The 13,732-nt window shown below is 43.7% G+C and overlaps 1 protein-coding gene across 1 annotated transcript in view; it reads right to left on the bottom strand.

Moving 5' to 3' along the window:
* The window catches only part of LOC121434385 (stonin-2), a 154,915-nt gene that overhangs the window by 102,539 nt on the left and 38,644 nt on the right, over positions 1–13,732 (bottom strand). Inside the window, exon 3 of the mRNA XM_041633290.1 lies at positions 10,936–11,211. Coding sequence (XP_041489224.1) covers positions 10,936–11,211 — 276 coding nt within the window. The remainder of the gene's footprint in view (positions 1–10,935; positions 11,212–13,732) is intronic.

The raw sequence follows: 13,732 nt of genomic DNA, 5'->3' as shown, positions 1-13,732 counted from the left end.
AGTAAGCACAATTGAGGGAGAGCAGGGACTCCTGAGTCCAGCTGTCTCATAACGGCATTCCCAACACCTAAATACTTTTTCGCATGAAGGCACTAGTTAATTGATGCATGTTCAGGTAGTTTATTATGTTTTGTGTTCCACAGATGGTAAGAGAGGCCACAAATTCTGCTGAATGTTCTCTGGAACAGAATATTGGAATTTTAATGTTTAAAGATAGAGAAAAATTCACCTTTAAAACTTTTTCCTTTACCCATGGCACGATAGTACCTTTCAGTACAATAAATAAAACTTACAGAGGATAATTTTAAGTATACTTCCTTTTAAAGGCAGCCCCCAGGAAAATATATGTTCATGTATATCCATGGATGTATCTGTATATACGTACATACACGTGTGTTATGTTGTTATGTGCACATGTTAAGTATGTGTGTACACGTGTTACTATATATACATATATATGGAGAGAGACATGTATACATATATATATATTGAGTATATGATGATGAAAAATTATGAACCAATGATAATAGTTAATCAGGGCATGATGACAGGTTGGCACAATTTCTTTGTCTATTTTGTTGAAGAAGAAAGAGAGGAGGAGGAGAAGGAAGAGGAACAGGAGGTGGGGAAGAAGGGGAGGAAGACTGACAACTATAACAGTAGTGAGAAAGTGGAGGAATGACAACTATGACGATGATGGTGGTGGTGGTGGTGATAACAATAACAACAATGATGACTGACTTCACCAAGGATGCCATCTCTTTGGTCTAACTAAGGGTAGACCTGTTATTCCCATCACTGGAGCCATCAGGTAGTCCACAGTGGGTTTCATACCCACCCCTCCTATCTTCATTTACTAATCAAACAGACACTAAGTAAGCACCTAAATCCACATACCACATTCTCGGAGAGAGGATGGATTAGAGAGATGAAGTTCTTTGTTCAAGTGGATAGACAATGAAACCAGTCTTCTTTTGAGAAACCTGCTACCCATGTCTTGGGTTGTATACTGTCCTTTTCCTAAGCACCACCCCCTCCCAAGACAGGGTTTCTTTGTGTAGCCTTGGCTATCCTGGAACTAGGGCCTAGAACTCAGAGATCTGCCTGCCTCTGTCTCTTGAGAGCTGGGATTAAAGGCGTGCGTTACTACCGCCCACCTCAGCACCACTGTCTTAGTATCTTTGCTTAAGCTATTTATCAATATAAATAGCTCAAAGTTATTTATCAGGCTGGGGGTATATCTCTATTGGTAGGGTACTTGCCTAACATGTACAAAGTTCTGGGTTCAATCCCCAGTGCCACATAAACCAAGTACACACCTGTAACTCCAGCCCTGGGGAAGTAGAGGAAGGGCTACTTGTGACCTGTCACAAAACAAAACCAGACAAATACCCTGTTTCTTCATAACTATACTCCATCAAGAAACTGACTAAAGAAAAAGAAAGTAAAGGAATAAACATGTGACTGCATTCAGCTGGTAAATTTCCAAGGGAAAGCTAGCTTGAGGGTGGGGTGTGGAATGCTCTCAGCCTCCCTAAGGAGGCCACAGATGTGTGGGATTTTGAGTGAGAAACTGGAGGGAGAGCCTCTAGGCAGAGGAAACAGTGCTAGCGGCAGTCAATGTGTCTGAACCAGCAAGGCTGAGCGGTGAGGGAGGCGGGACCCACTCTGTTTCAGATTTATTCCTGGGTATGTCTTCCGGAAAGGTCATCAATTATATCTAGTAGCAAAGAACAATTCAAGGTACTAAGAAAATAAGAGTGCCTCTATTGAGGAGGGAAATACATATGCATGTCTCCATATTCACCCCTACCCAACACCCACCCCCAGCAGCCAGAATGAACCACTGGGCGAGCTTCGAAGATGAAATCTCTCTGGCCTCTTTCTACACAGCTGACATCATTGCTGATCCTCCTCCCAAACAAATGGCTCTTTCTCTGGCCCCAAATAATTAGCTTACCCCAGACACAATGGGAAGGCCTCAGCCCAAGCTCATAGAGGACATATGAAGGATAAGGGAATATTAGTGTTTCGCTAGGGCTGTGGGACAAATGTTCCGGAAATGAAAGGGTTTTGAGAAATGTTTTTAAATATTCATATCCTGCAGTATCTGCATAATGGGTTCAATTCAGCCCCGGTTCCAGCAGAAACTGTCATGTCCGTGGAGGAAGGTCAGCACACAGGATAATGAGGGACAGGAAGCCGTTGCTGATAACAGTGCCTTCATATCCGTCTTCTAAAATTTGGAGGGTGAACTTTGTTCTCTTCATCAATCTGTCAGCGTTTTTAAACACAGTCAGTACGTGCAATGCACTTTGTGCATGGGTGAAATTGGTTTTGGTCGGAAAGAATCTTTGTGAAGATTGTAGGGGATAGGTTAAGTTGACCACTACGCTCTTTGCATGGAATTTTAAAGCCAAATGTCAGTCAGATGTTTGTGGCTACAGAAAGTTGGGAACTAGAGCTAATGGGCTCAACATGAACAAAACAGCAGCTGGGTTTTGCTTCATTCTCAAAATCTTTCTCTTAAAGAAAAATACGAAGACTTGATTTTAGTTTGGACAGACTTTCTAGAAGTTTATTTATTTATTGTATCCCTTCGTTCTACTCATAGCTTAGCAGACTGAGCAGCAAGCATAGGGCTCAGCAAACAAGTTTTCTTAAAAAAACTTTTTTTAATTTTTAAAATTTTACTTTATGTGTATATTTCTGTGTATATATATGTACTCCACAAGTGTGCCTAGTGCCCATGTCAGAAGATGGCAATAGACACCCTGGAACTGGAGCTACAGGTGGTTGTAAGCCACCATGCAGTTGCTGGGATTTGAACCCGGGGCCTCTGGAAGAAAAGCCAGTGCTCTTAACTGCTGAGCCATCTCTCCAGCCCCATATAATGTTGTACCACGGCACACACACAAACTGAGATGCGGACAGTGTTCTGTGACAACATGGTCTTAAGTCTTTGGCAATCTAAAGTTCTGACATCAAACATTTACTAAGATGGCCCAAACTGAAAATAGTCTTATTAAGTTGGAGATGTATCCTATATCTGACTTCCATCACATTTCAGGGGTTTTCATGGGATAGAGTCAAGGGGAATCGTCTGATTGGTCCTCTCCCTGCTAGTATCCTCAGCTCTCACATCCAAAGAATTGAACATTAGCTCACTTACTTTCTTCAACACATGGTAATAAAAGGGCTTTTTTCCATTTGTATTCATTTATTGCAGTGCTGAGGATGGAGCCTAGGGCCATGCGGCTAGGCAAGCTCCATCATGTTTTTCTAGAGGAAATCATGTGCCTCTTTTTCCTAGGCCAGCCACGATGGGATTTTATTCACTTCAATTCCTGCCCTAGTTAAAAGTCCAAGAGCCGGCTGTGCCGCTGATGTATCTAAGCGTTTCTGGAACTGTTTCTGGATCAGGTGCCACTCCTGGCTTTCCAGTGACCCGTGGGCCCCTTCAGTGCGCAATAAAATAAGTGACCAGGTCATCAAGGTGAGCTAACAATTCCCTGGCCTCGCTAAACTCCCTAGGGCAAGGCTCTGGCCATTTCAATGTCCTAAAAATAAAAGCTCTACCATTGAGGGCAACATCTTTGTCCCTAACTCCACTGTGCCTACAGGCTCCTTGCATTTTAATTGGGGCAATCCATTCATTCCCTTTCCAGGCTGGAGTCCAAAGCCTTCTGGCTTCACTCTTAGGTGGAGAGATCTTTTGTTTTTGTCTCTCCTTTGCCAGAAGGACTTCAAAGAACGGAGGGAAGGAAAGGAGTCATCCAGATAGCATTTCTCCTTGGTGTGTCTGCTCCCCTTGCTTTCCCAGCTCCTCTCGGCAAGCCAGAATCTTCAGATACTGAGCAGCTGGCTAGAATAGGCTTCACTTCTCTTGTAGAAATGACTGCTAAGAATGATTCTATCAGAACAACTTCTTTTCCTCATCCTCCCACCCAATTCTCTTAGGCCAAGACCACGGAATTCAGTGGCTACAGGGAAACATTTTTCTCTTAGCTCAAAGACATCTTATTCTACAGTCTCTTAGCACAAAGACATCTTATTCTACAGTCATAGGGATTTAATACCATCATCAGAAATAGTGAATAAACTAACTACACATTACTGCTCTGACTGGAAAGAAGGTTAAATCAATCAAAATTCCTTTCCCTGGTCCTTCTCTATGGCTGAACTTCACCACCTACCTGAATGATGAGACAGACCTACATATTCATCTCACCAGAAATCCAAATTTATTTCCATGTTTAACATACACATCAAACACTGCCCTTTTCTCAGTTCCTGTATGCGTTTTTCCTGCATGTATATCTGTACGTTACTTGCATGCAGTGTTCATGGGGGTCAGAAGTGGGCACTGGATTGCCTGGAACTGGAGTTACAAACATCTGTGAGTCCCCCTATGGGTGCTGAGAATTGAACCTGGGTCCTCAGGAAGAGCAGCCAGGGCTTTTGATCACTGAGCCATCTCTATTACTCCTCCATTTCATTTATACATCACCTAGTCTGAAAGAAAGGGACAGCGAGATGGCTCAGTAGGTGAAAGCAGTTGCCATGCAAGTCTCATAACCATAGATAACACCCAGAAGCCATAGAAGGAGAGAATGCATGCTACTCCTGAAGATGCTACTAAAGTACACATGGGCGTGGTGCTTACATGCCCACCCCACCTCTCACACACACATTACACACACACACACACACACACACACACACACACACACAAACCACCACCACTAATAATAATCTTGATGATGAATAAACTTTCTAAAAAGTTTTCTTGGAATCTACAGTTGAATGAAAACATTCAGAATGTGAATCCAAAGACTTAAGGAAAACATTTTTTAAAAAGTAGATAAGTGAGAAATAGGTAAAGAAACTTTTTTATGTTGTCAGATGCCCCTGAGAATCATATGATAACTACTGATTTTCTGGAAGCTGAAAACCTACCTACCTGTGAACTCTCTAAGTAGTCACCAGTGGTCCAGGGCAAACTGAGCAAGAACTTCGAAGAAACCGCATGGTGGTGGCACATGTGTTTAATCCCAGCACTCAGGAGGCAGAGGCAGGCAGATCTCTGTGAGTTCAAGTCTAGCCTAATCTACTGAGCAAGTTCCAGGACAGGTTTCAAAGCCACAGAGAAACTCTGTCTCGGAAAAAACAAAAACAAAAAAACTTCAAAGATGTCCTGGAAGTAACTGATAACTGACAAGGGAGAGTGTTTTAAATTTTAGTTTTTATTCTTCACAAGAGATAATAGCTGAACCTGGCTATAAAATGAAGCTCTTGAATAGAACAAAAAAGGAAAGCATAACAAAGACAAACAAAAAACTTCTCCCAATATCTACTTTTTCTACTTTTTCCTTTACTTCCTCAGAGACAAGTTCAAGTTTCCAGCTACAATAAAATGTAAAACATTAACAATAATAACAAAAATGCACGAAGTTGCTGAAAGCCATGCATGGGAAAACAGGTGGTTGGTTATCAACGGGAAATGGAGAGGAGAAATCATACAGGTGCAAGCTGGCTCTGGGTTCCTACTAGAAGGCTTGGGAAGAAGCTGAGTGAGTGTCTGTTAAATTCTGAGCACTACACTCTGTCTTTGGATGCCCACACCTAGCAGAACTGCAGAGAGGAAGCACTTGCATGGGTCTTATCTCCAAATAAAGTAACATTGACAGGTTCAAGGTGGTGAACCTGCTGCCTTTGGGTGCAATTATTCATCCTACTGAAAAGTAAATTTCAGTATTACCAAAAGAATGGAGCAGGCTGCAGTGAGTGCGTGCAGCAGCGGCAAGGGCCTCCAGCATGATGAAGGAGGATGCTGTAGAGATATAGGCTGTTTCTGTGTGATGCTTACAGGTCCAGCCACAGTCTTGATAACATGACACATGATCCACACATGTTCCACTTAAGTTAAAATCTTGCACTATCCACTATCCACCAACGTCCAAAGTGAACGAAGGTCTAACCTGTGGACTGTTTATGTTGGCCACACTGAGTGGACTGATGGCCAGTTTCTCTTCATTTTCTTTTGTTGTGAGCTCTACCAGCCATCCTACTTGTTAAATACAGCCCAAGGCAGGAAGCCCAGGGGGAGCAGGCCCAAGAGGAAAAGGATGGTTTAGATGACAAGAAAGCATCCTGTAGCCTTTTATTTAGCGTGCTCTCTCAAAGGTCAAGTGGCACACAGGCAGGTTTAGAATCTGGCTCTTGGATTTCTTAATCCTTTGCTCTTAAACAAGACTAATGCTCTGTATAGAGTCTTAGGGGACCAGATAGTCCTATGCATAGTTCAGTCTAGCTTCTTCCTAGGCTCCATCCTCACAGAGTTAGTGAATTCATCAGACACAGAAATGCATGGGATTATTGATATCTGAGCAATTTTCAAGACAAACCTAGTCTTCCATAATTGTAACTTTTTGCTTTGTCTTCTACGGACACTAATACACCTTCAATTCAACGAAAGGCTAGGGTTAGGGTACAGCAGGTGATAATAATTGTCTTGGGTGCACAATTTACAATGTACGAAAAAAATCTCAGCTATCAAAACAATACTTTGCAACATGTTATAAATGTGATACTTTAAAAATATCAAAGCAAACCAGCAAACTAGGGCCCAGACATTAGCCTTTTGCTGATCTCAATAAAGCTGTAGTCTTACATGTCTGAGCTGGATTTTGTCTTTAAAGTCTAATATTTTGTTCACCAAGGATATTTTTGTATTATTAAATTTTTAGAGATGGTGTCCCAAGTAGCCCAGAATGACCTCAGGTCTTGCTACAAAGCTGACACTGACCTTGAGTCTCTGGTCTCACCTCCCCACTGCTGAGATTAGAGGTGTGAATTAGCACAGTCATTTTTTACAAGGTGGTGACCAAACCCACTGACCATGCATGCTAGACACCCATTCTACCAACTGAGCTATTAACGTTGCTTCAGGTAATAAAGTCTTAACTCTATAGCAAAATCATTGTCAATAACCACTCAGGATCCTTAGCTGGATGGAAACTACATAATTAAGGCTAAGTCCGACATCAGCTTCACCAAAGGAAGTGGTAACGAGTCGAGGCAAGTTGCCCCATCTGTCACCCTAATTGTTTTGAGCTATTAGAGGCTAAACGTGAAGTCTGAACAAGAAGCAAAAGGATCTGGATACTTTGAATATTATCCAGGCCCGGAAGGCATGGACACTCAGAAGAGAGTTCTTTCTGCCCTCCCATCACCTTCCAGCCCTGGCCTCCCACCCCTTACTCCCCTTGCCTCTGGTGTATTTCAGGAGAAGGGGGCCCTGGAGCACTGGCAGTGGGAGGAAATGTGAGGCAAGAGGCAAACACCACAACACAGCGCTGGCTGCTCCAAGGCCTTGAGGCCGGTGCACCAGGTGTTAAAGCTCTTTTCTGTCACTTCTTAGCCCCTAACCTGGAGCAAATTCTCAAACCATTACCTGCCTCGGTGTCCTCATAGAGAAAGGGACTTCATAGTAAAACCTTCCTTATGGGATCGGTGTAAAGGATACACGGTGACTCAGTGAAAGTGCTAAGAGTGGGCATTCCACAGAGGTAACTGACCAAAAGTAAAGACCGGCCAGGCTTGTGCTGCCTGTCTGTAATCTCACTATAGTGGAGGTGGAGGCAGGAGGATCAGAAGTTCAAGGCTAGCCAACATATATATATAGACAGTCAAAGGCTAGCCTGGACTATATGAAATCCTTTATACAAAATAAATAGTAATAACAATAGTCACACTTTTGTACTGATTCATATGACTGGCTTTTCTGTTCTTGTTGTCATACTATGATACCGTGGGTTGAGTAATTTATAAAGAATATAAATTTAATCCTCACAGATCAGGAGGCTGGGAAGGGAAGGTCAAGATAAAGATACCAGATTAAGATCCTGGTGAGGGTCCATTCCGTACAGACAGCAGCTGGTGTTCTCACGTGGCAAAAAGACAAACATTGCCGTGGGGGAGGGGCGCTGAGCCCCTTCACAAAGGGTCCACCCTCAAGATGACCTAGTCACCTCCCAAAGGACCCCATAATACCAAAACATTGGTGATTAGATTTCAACATAAATCCTGGAGAGACAAAATATTCAAACCACAGCCCTCGTGTTCCATCATTTTCCTGTATGGAGAGCTGAAGAGCCAGTGTCAGAGGTTCACTAAGAGTGGCTCCCTCACTCCCCAGCCAGCCAGAACCAGTCTGGATCTGACACAGCGTGGCTCAATCACCAACAAATCGCTGAAGGCCTGGTGATTAGAAATGAAAAATGACACCCAAATGTTTGAGGTATTCTGTCAAAATGGAAACACCTGTTATATGGCAGAATCATACTTTATATTTTCGTATATAACTCAACTTAATTTCATTTTATATGTATAGGTGTTTTGCTTGCATTTATGTCTGTGTACCACAGGTATGCAGTGCCCAAGGAAGCCAGAAAAAGACATTAGATCCCCTGGAACTGAAGCTACAGATGTGAGTCACCAACATAGGTGCTAGGATTTAAAGCCAGGTCCTCTGGAAGGGCAGCAAGCGCTCGTAAACCCTGAACTGTCTAACTCTCCAGACCGGTATATTTTCTGGAAATTATTTTTAATGACAAGGAAGTATGTTAGAAAAAAGGAATCTCTTTTTTAAAATGTCTTCAGTAGTTAGTTTTCTGTTGCTGTAATAAAAAAAAAACAAAAACAAAAACAAAACTATGATCAAGGGCAACTCAGGGAGGAAAGTTTATTTGGCTTCCAGTTCCAGGGGGTCAGGATCCGCCCTGGTGGTGATGACAAGCTAGCAGAGCCGGAGTCAGAGCTAGAAGCCAAGAGACTCCGCTTCCATCCACATGAAGGAAGTTGAGAGAACAAACTGGAAGCTGGGTGAGGCAATGAACTCTCAAAGCCTTCCCCCCAACTGATGTACTTCCTTCGGTAAGGTTCCACCTCCTAAAGGTTCCTCCCCAGTGTCACCAAACTGGGACCAAGTTTTCAAATATCTGAGCCTATCGGGGACAGCTTTAATTTAAGCCACTACAGGTTCTTCCCATGCTGCCTAAACTGATCTCAAACTCCTGCGCTCAGATGGCATCCAGTGTCAAGCAAGACTGCACACATGCTCCGACCACTGCTTCCTTTGAATCCTCCTTCCCAATATTAGGGACTGCATGCAGACCTACAGGTATGCGAGGCAGTGCTCGACCAGCCCTTTACATCTTTTATTTTAATTGACAGGGTCTTTCTAAATTTCCCCAAGCTTTACAACTAGGCCTGACTTCAGATGGTATGTTTAAAAGTAAAACTAGCAAAACAGTTAACACATCAACAGAAACACATAGCAGTTCTGGTTTTTTTACTAATATGACTCTGTAGTAGACAGGATGATGTCCTCCACCCTCTGCATATAAGATGTCCTTCTAACCCCCAAGACCTGTGAATGTGTTACCTTACACGGCAAAGGGATTTAGCAGATACGAGGAACATGAACATGGTGGTTTGATTAAGAATGCCCCTACAGGCTCATGGATTTGGATGTTTGGGCTTTAGGGAGTGGTGCGACTTCACAGGGATTGGGAAGTGTGGCCTTGTTGGAGGAAGTATATCAGTGGGGGGGGGGGAGATATGGGGTTTCAAATGCTCAAGCCAAGCCCCCCATCTGTCCCTCTCCTTCCTGCTGCCTGCCAATCCAGATGTAGAAGTCTCAGCTACCTCTCCAGCACCATGCCTGCCTGTGTACCACGACAATGATGGACTAAGCCTCTGAAGTGTAAGCCAGCCGCAATGAAATGCTTTCCTTTATAAGAGTTTCCGTGGTCATGGTGTCTCTTTACAGCAACAGAATATTAACTGAGACATCGAGATAGGGAAATTATTCATATGAGCCCAACATAACCACAACAGTTCTTAAAAATGGAATAGGGGGGCACTGGAGAGATATTACTTCAGAATAAAGGCACAGAATAATACTACAGCTCTGGCTTTGGAGACAGAGGAAGGGGTCCCAAGTCAAAGAACTTGGGTGGCCTATGGAATCTATGAAGGACCAGGAAACCGATTCTTGCCTAGAATGTACAAAAAGGAACACCATGTCAGACTACTGAAAGGCAGAATTACAGGTGATAAGCTCACGCTGTTTAAGTCACCAAGTCTGTGGTCATTTGTTACAGCAGTAAGTTAAGAACTAATACACACACAGGATTATCAAACCATCCTTGATATACTGGAGCACAGAGCGCAGTAAATGGCTAGGTCACTAGGTGGGGATGGGGAGTCAGGGTGGACAGTGAGGTGTGGGTTGGGGGATGTGTAGGGATGAGATCAATTCCCTGTGTTCTCTGAGGTTCACAGTGCAGCTTCTGAACATTTAAGTGCAACAAAATAAGATCTCTGCCACTCAAGGCCATCTCCTACCCTGAGGACTCTGATGCCAGAGGTCCCTGTTTAGGGATGATCAGTGACTTACAGGTTAGAAACACTCATTCCTATGTGTCTACAGCTTGCAATACAGGAGCTGAGTAAATGTAATTTCAATTTCTGATAATAGATAAAAATATAGGTACTCATGCTGGGTAGTGGTGATGCACACCCTTAATCTCAGCACTCGGGAGGCAGAGACAGGCGGATCTCGATGAGTTTGAGGCCAGCCTGGTCTATAGAGCTAGGTCCAGGACAATCAGGGTTACATAGTGAGAGCTGTCTCAAAAACAAAACAAAAATGAAAATGACCTAGCATCCAATCCTTTTGTGTACATATTTCAACCAAAACCTTGTCATGGAGTTGAAAAGAGATGGGGTCTTTGCTCTCTCCTGTACATTTCCAGGTTCTGAAGCTCAAAAATCTGGAGCCCTAGAAGCCTTACAGACCTCTCACAGGAAAGCCCTTCAACAGCCTGTACAAAGCCAGACCCCTCCTTGACTTCCTCCCCAGCTCACCGGTTTCCTTGTGAGGTGTTGAGGTGCTGCTCCAAGGCGTATCATCTTCAAACTGGACCCAGTTGCTGATGGCCGAGGCCAAGTCAGGCGTGGGCTGTACTGGGCTCCCGGGAGGGGTGGTCGCTTCAGAGATGAGGCCCATCTTCTCAGAGGAGTCATCCTGCTCAGAGTGGGAAAGGTCCTGGCAGCCTCCATCCACGGCAGGATTCTCCCCGGAGGAGCTCTCAGACGGGTCTGAGGAAGATGATGATCCTGGGAAGTGTTCTTCTGTGGCCCCTACAGAGGGTACCAAACACGACCATCATGCAAGGAAGGATGCTAATCAGAAGTGACTAACCAAGGGACGGGGTGACATGACACTCACTGGAAGATGAAATGGCCATGCCGATCCATCTCCGTGTTAAAGGGCTGTGTCCCTGATAACTTTTAAAGCCTGTAATCTCATTTGTTCCTAGTTACTATCCCAGAGAACTGAGAAAAACATTCCCCATTATTGTATTTATTTATGTGTGTATGAGTGTATATGATGTATGTGTGTGTGGGTGTGTGGCGGAGGTTGATGTCAGGCATCTTCCTTGATTGTTCTTTACTTTTTGGGGTGACATATTCGATGTACACATGTGAGGGGGTACTCTGCCCAGTGCATAGTGTATGCACCTATGGAGGCTGGACGTCAATACCAGGATGATTTTTTTCAATTGCTCTCCACCTTACTTTCTGAGACAGGGTCTTTCCCTGAACCTGGATCCATCTATTCTGCTAGACTGGCTGATCTGTGAGCCCAGGGCTCTGCCTGTCTGTACCTCCCCCTCTCTCAATGCTGGGGCTGTCTGTACACACGCACCGCTCGCAATTTTCCATGGGCACTGGAGGTTAAATCCAGGTCCCAGTGCTTGCACAGCTGGCACTTTATCTGCTAAGCCATCTCTCCAGCCCTTGTTCATTATTTTTACTCTCAGTCTCCGTGCCCAGTTTGAGAGCAAACAAATTCAAATGGCAATAGAGGTCAAGCAAGAAATATTCCTGAGCCGAGTGGGGACAAATGAGAAGCAGTAGGGTGCTGGGGACTACAGCCAAATAGTGGAGCTTCCCTCTGCACTAAAGAAATTCAAATTCAAATTTGAAACTCCATTCTGCACAAGCTACTCTGCAGGCAACCCGTGCAGACCCCACGAATCACTGGCAGCTCTGACACTGGGGTTCTTCCTTTTCTTCATGTTGTCCCACTGGCCCTGAAAGGCTTAATGCCCTTCAAAACTTGTTCCTTAAAAACTTTTATTACATTTTTTCCATAAAATATATTTTGATGATATTTGTTCTCCTTCCCAAACTCTTCCTAGATCCTCCCAAGGTCCCTACCCACTCAAGTTCATGTTCTTCCTCCTTCTGACTCAAAATAAACAAAATAGAAACAGGAAAACAAAGCAAAACAAAACAAAACAAAAATGCTCATGCGCACATACACACAGAGTCTGCTTTCTATAGGCCAGCTACATCTGGGCGTGGAGCGTTACTGACAGACCTAGTGACACTCCATTGAGAAAATGGATTTTTTTTCCCCAGCAGGTAACAGTTGCAAATGGCTTCTTGGCTAAGGGTGGGACTTTGTGTCCAGGAAGATGGAGAAAGAAAACTTGTTTTTCACAATAAAGCATATGCACTGATTATGGTGGTTGAATATACAAATATATACATGTTTTTAAAATTCATCTACTGCATAGCAAACAATGTCCATTTTACTGTATGAGAGTTTACCTGCTTTTGTATCGCACAGCCTATATATGAAATATTCTAAAGAGTCAAAAAAATAATTTGAAAATCCTTTTTCCTATCATAAGATAATCATAGTGTCTTTTATACAATCAAAGGCTCCAGCACTATCTAAGTAAAATAAAAGGTGAGACACGTACATAAGCTTAAGTTTTCTAGTTTCCACATTTAAAAGGAGCTGGTGGTGGCGCACGCCTTTAATCCCAGCACTGGGGAGGCAGAGGCGGGAAGATCTCTGTGAAATTGAGGCCAGCCTGGTCTACAGAGTGAGTTCTAGGACAACCAGGGGCTGTTGCACAGAGAAACTTGTCTCCATAAGCCAAAAAAAAAAAAACAAACAAACAAAAAAAACCAAATAAAAACTGTTAATGAGATACTGAAGCACGATTAATTAAAAACTCAAGAGACAGAAACTGGAGTTCAGCCTGAAGGTCAGAAAAGCAAAACAGCCAGCCACTGGCTCTTATCTATACTTCAGTCCAAAAAGACCATCTTGCCTCCAGGAATCTCAGAATGAGACTGAGAGCTGTCTCCTCCCATTTTATAATCCTCTCTAGTTCTGTGGTTAATGGTGTGCGCGACTACCGCCCGGTTTCTATGGCAAGCTAGTGTGGCTATTGAGATTAAAGGTGTGTGTCATTGCTGCCTGGTCTGTAAGGCTGGCCAGTGTGGCTGCTTTGCTTTTCTGATCCTCAGGCAAGCTTGATTTATTAAAATACAAATGAAATACCACGACGAGACACAACTGTGTGTATGTGTGAGAGAGTGTGTGTGTTTTGAGTGTGTCTCTGTGCTGAATGCACACGTGTGGGGGCAGGTGCATACATGTGCCTATGCATGTGTGGCAGCCAGGAAGAGCTCACCTAGTATTTTTTTCCTATCACACTTTGCTTTATTCCCTTGAGACGGGTCTCTCACTGGATCCGGATTTAGGCTGGTAGCCATCCATTCCCAGCAATCCTACTTCATGTCCTCCACAGGACTGGGGTTAGAGTTGTGTACAGCTATGCTGGACTTATAGCATGGT

The sequence above is a fragment of the Microtus oregoni genome, unplaced genomic scaffold, assembly GCF_018167655.1.
Source record: "Microtus oregoni isolate MIOR12 unplaced genomic scaffold, Mior012 000043F_ref0000047, whole genome shotgun sequence".
NCBI classification, from domain to species: domain Eukaryota; kingdom Metazoa; phylum Chordata; class Mammalia; order Rodentia; family Cricetidae; genus Microtus; species Microtus oregoni.
This window is presented reverse-complemented; position numbering and strand designations above follow the sequence as displayed.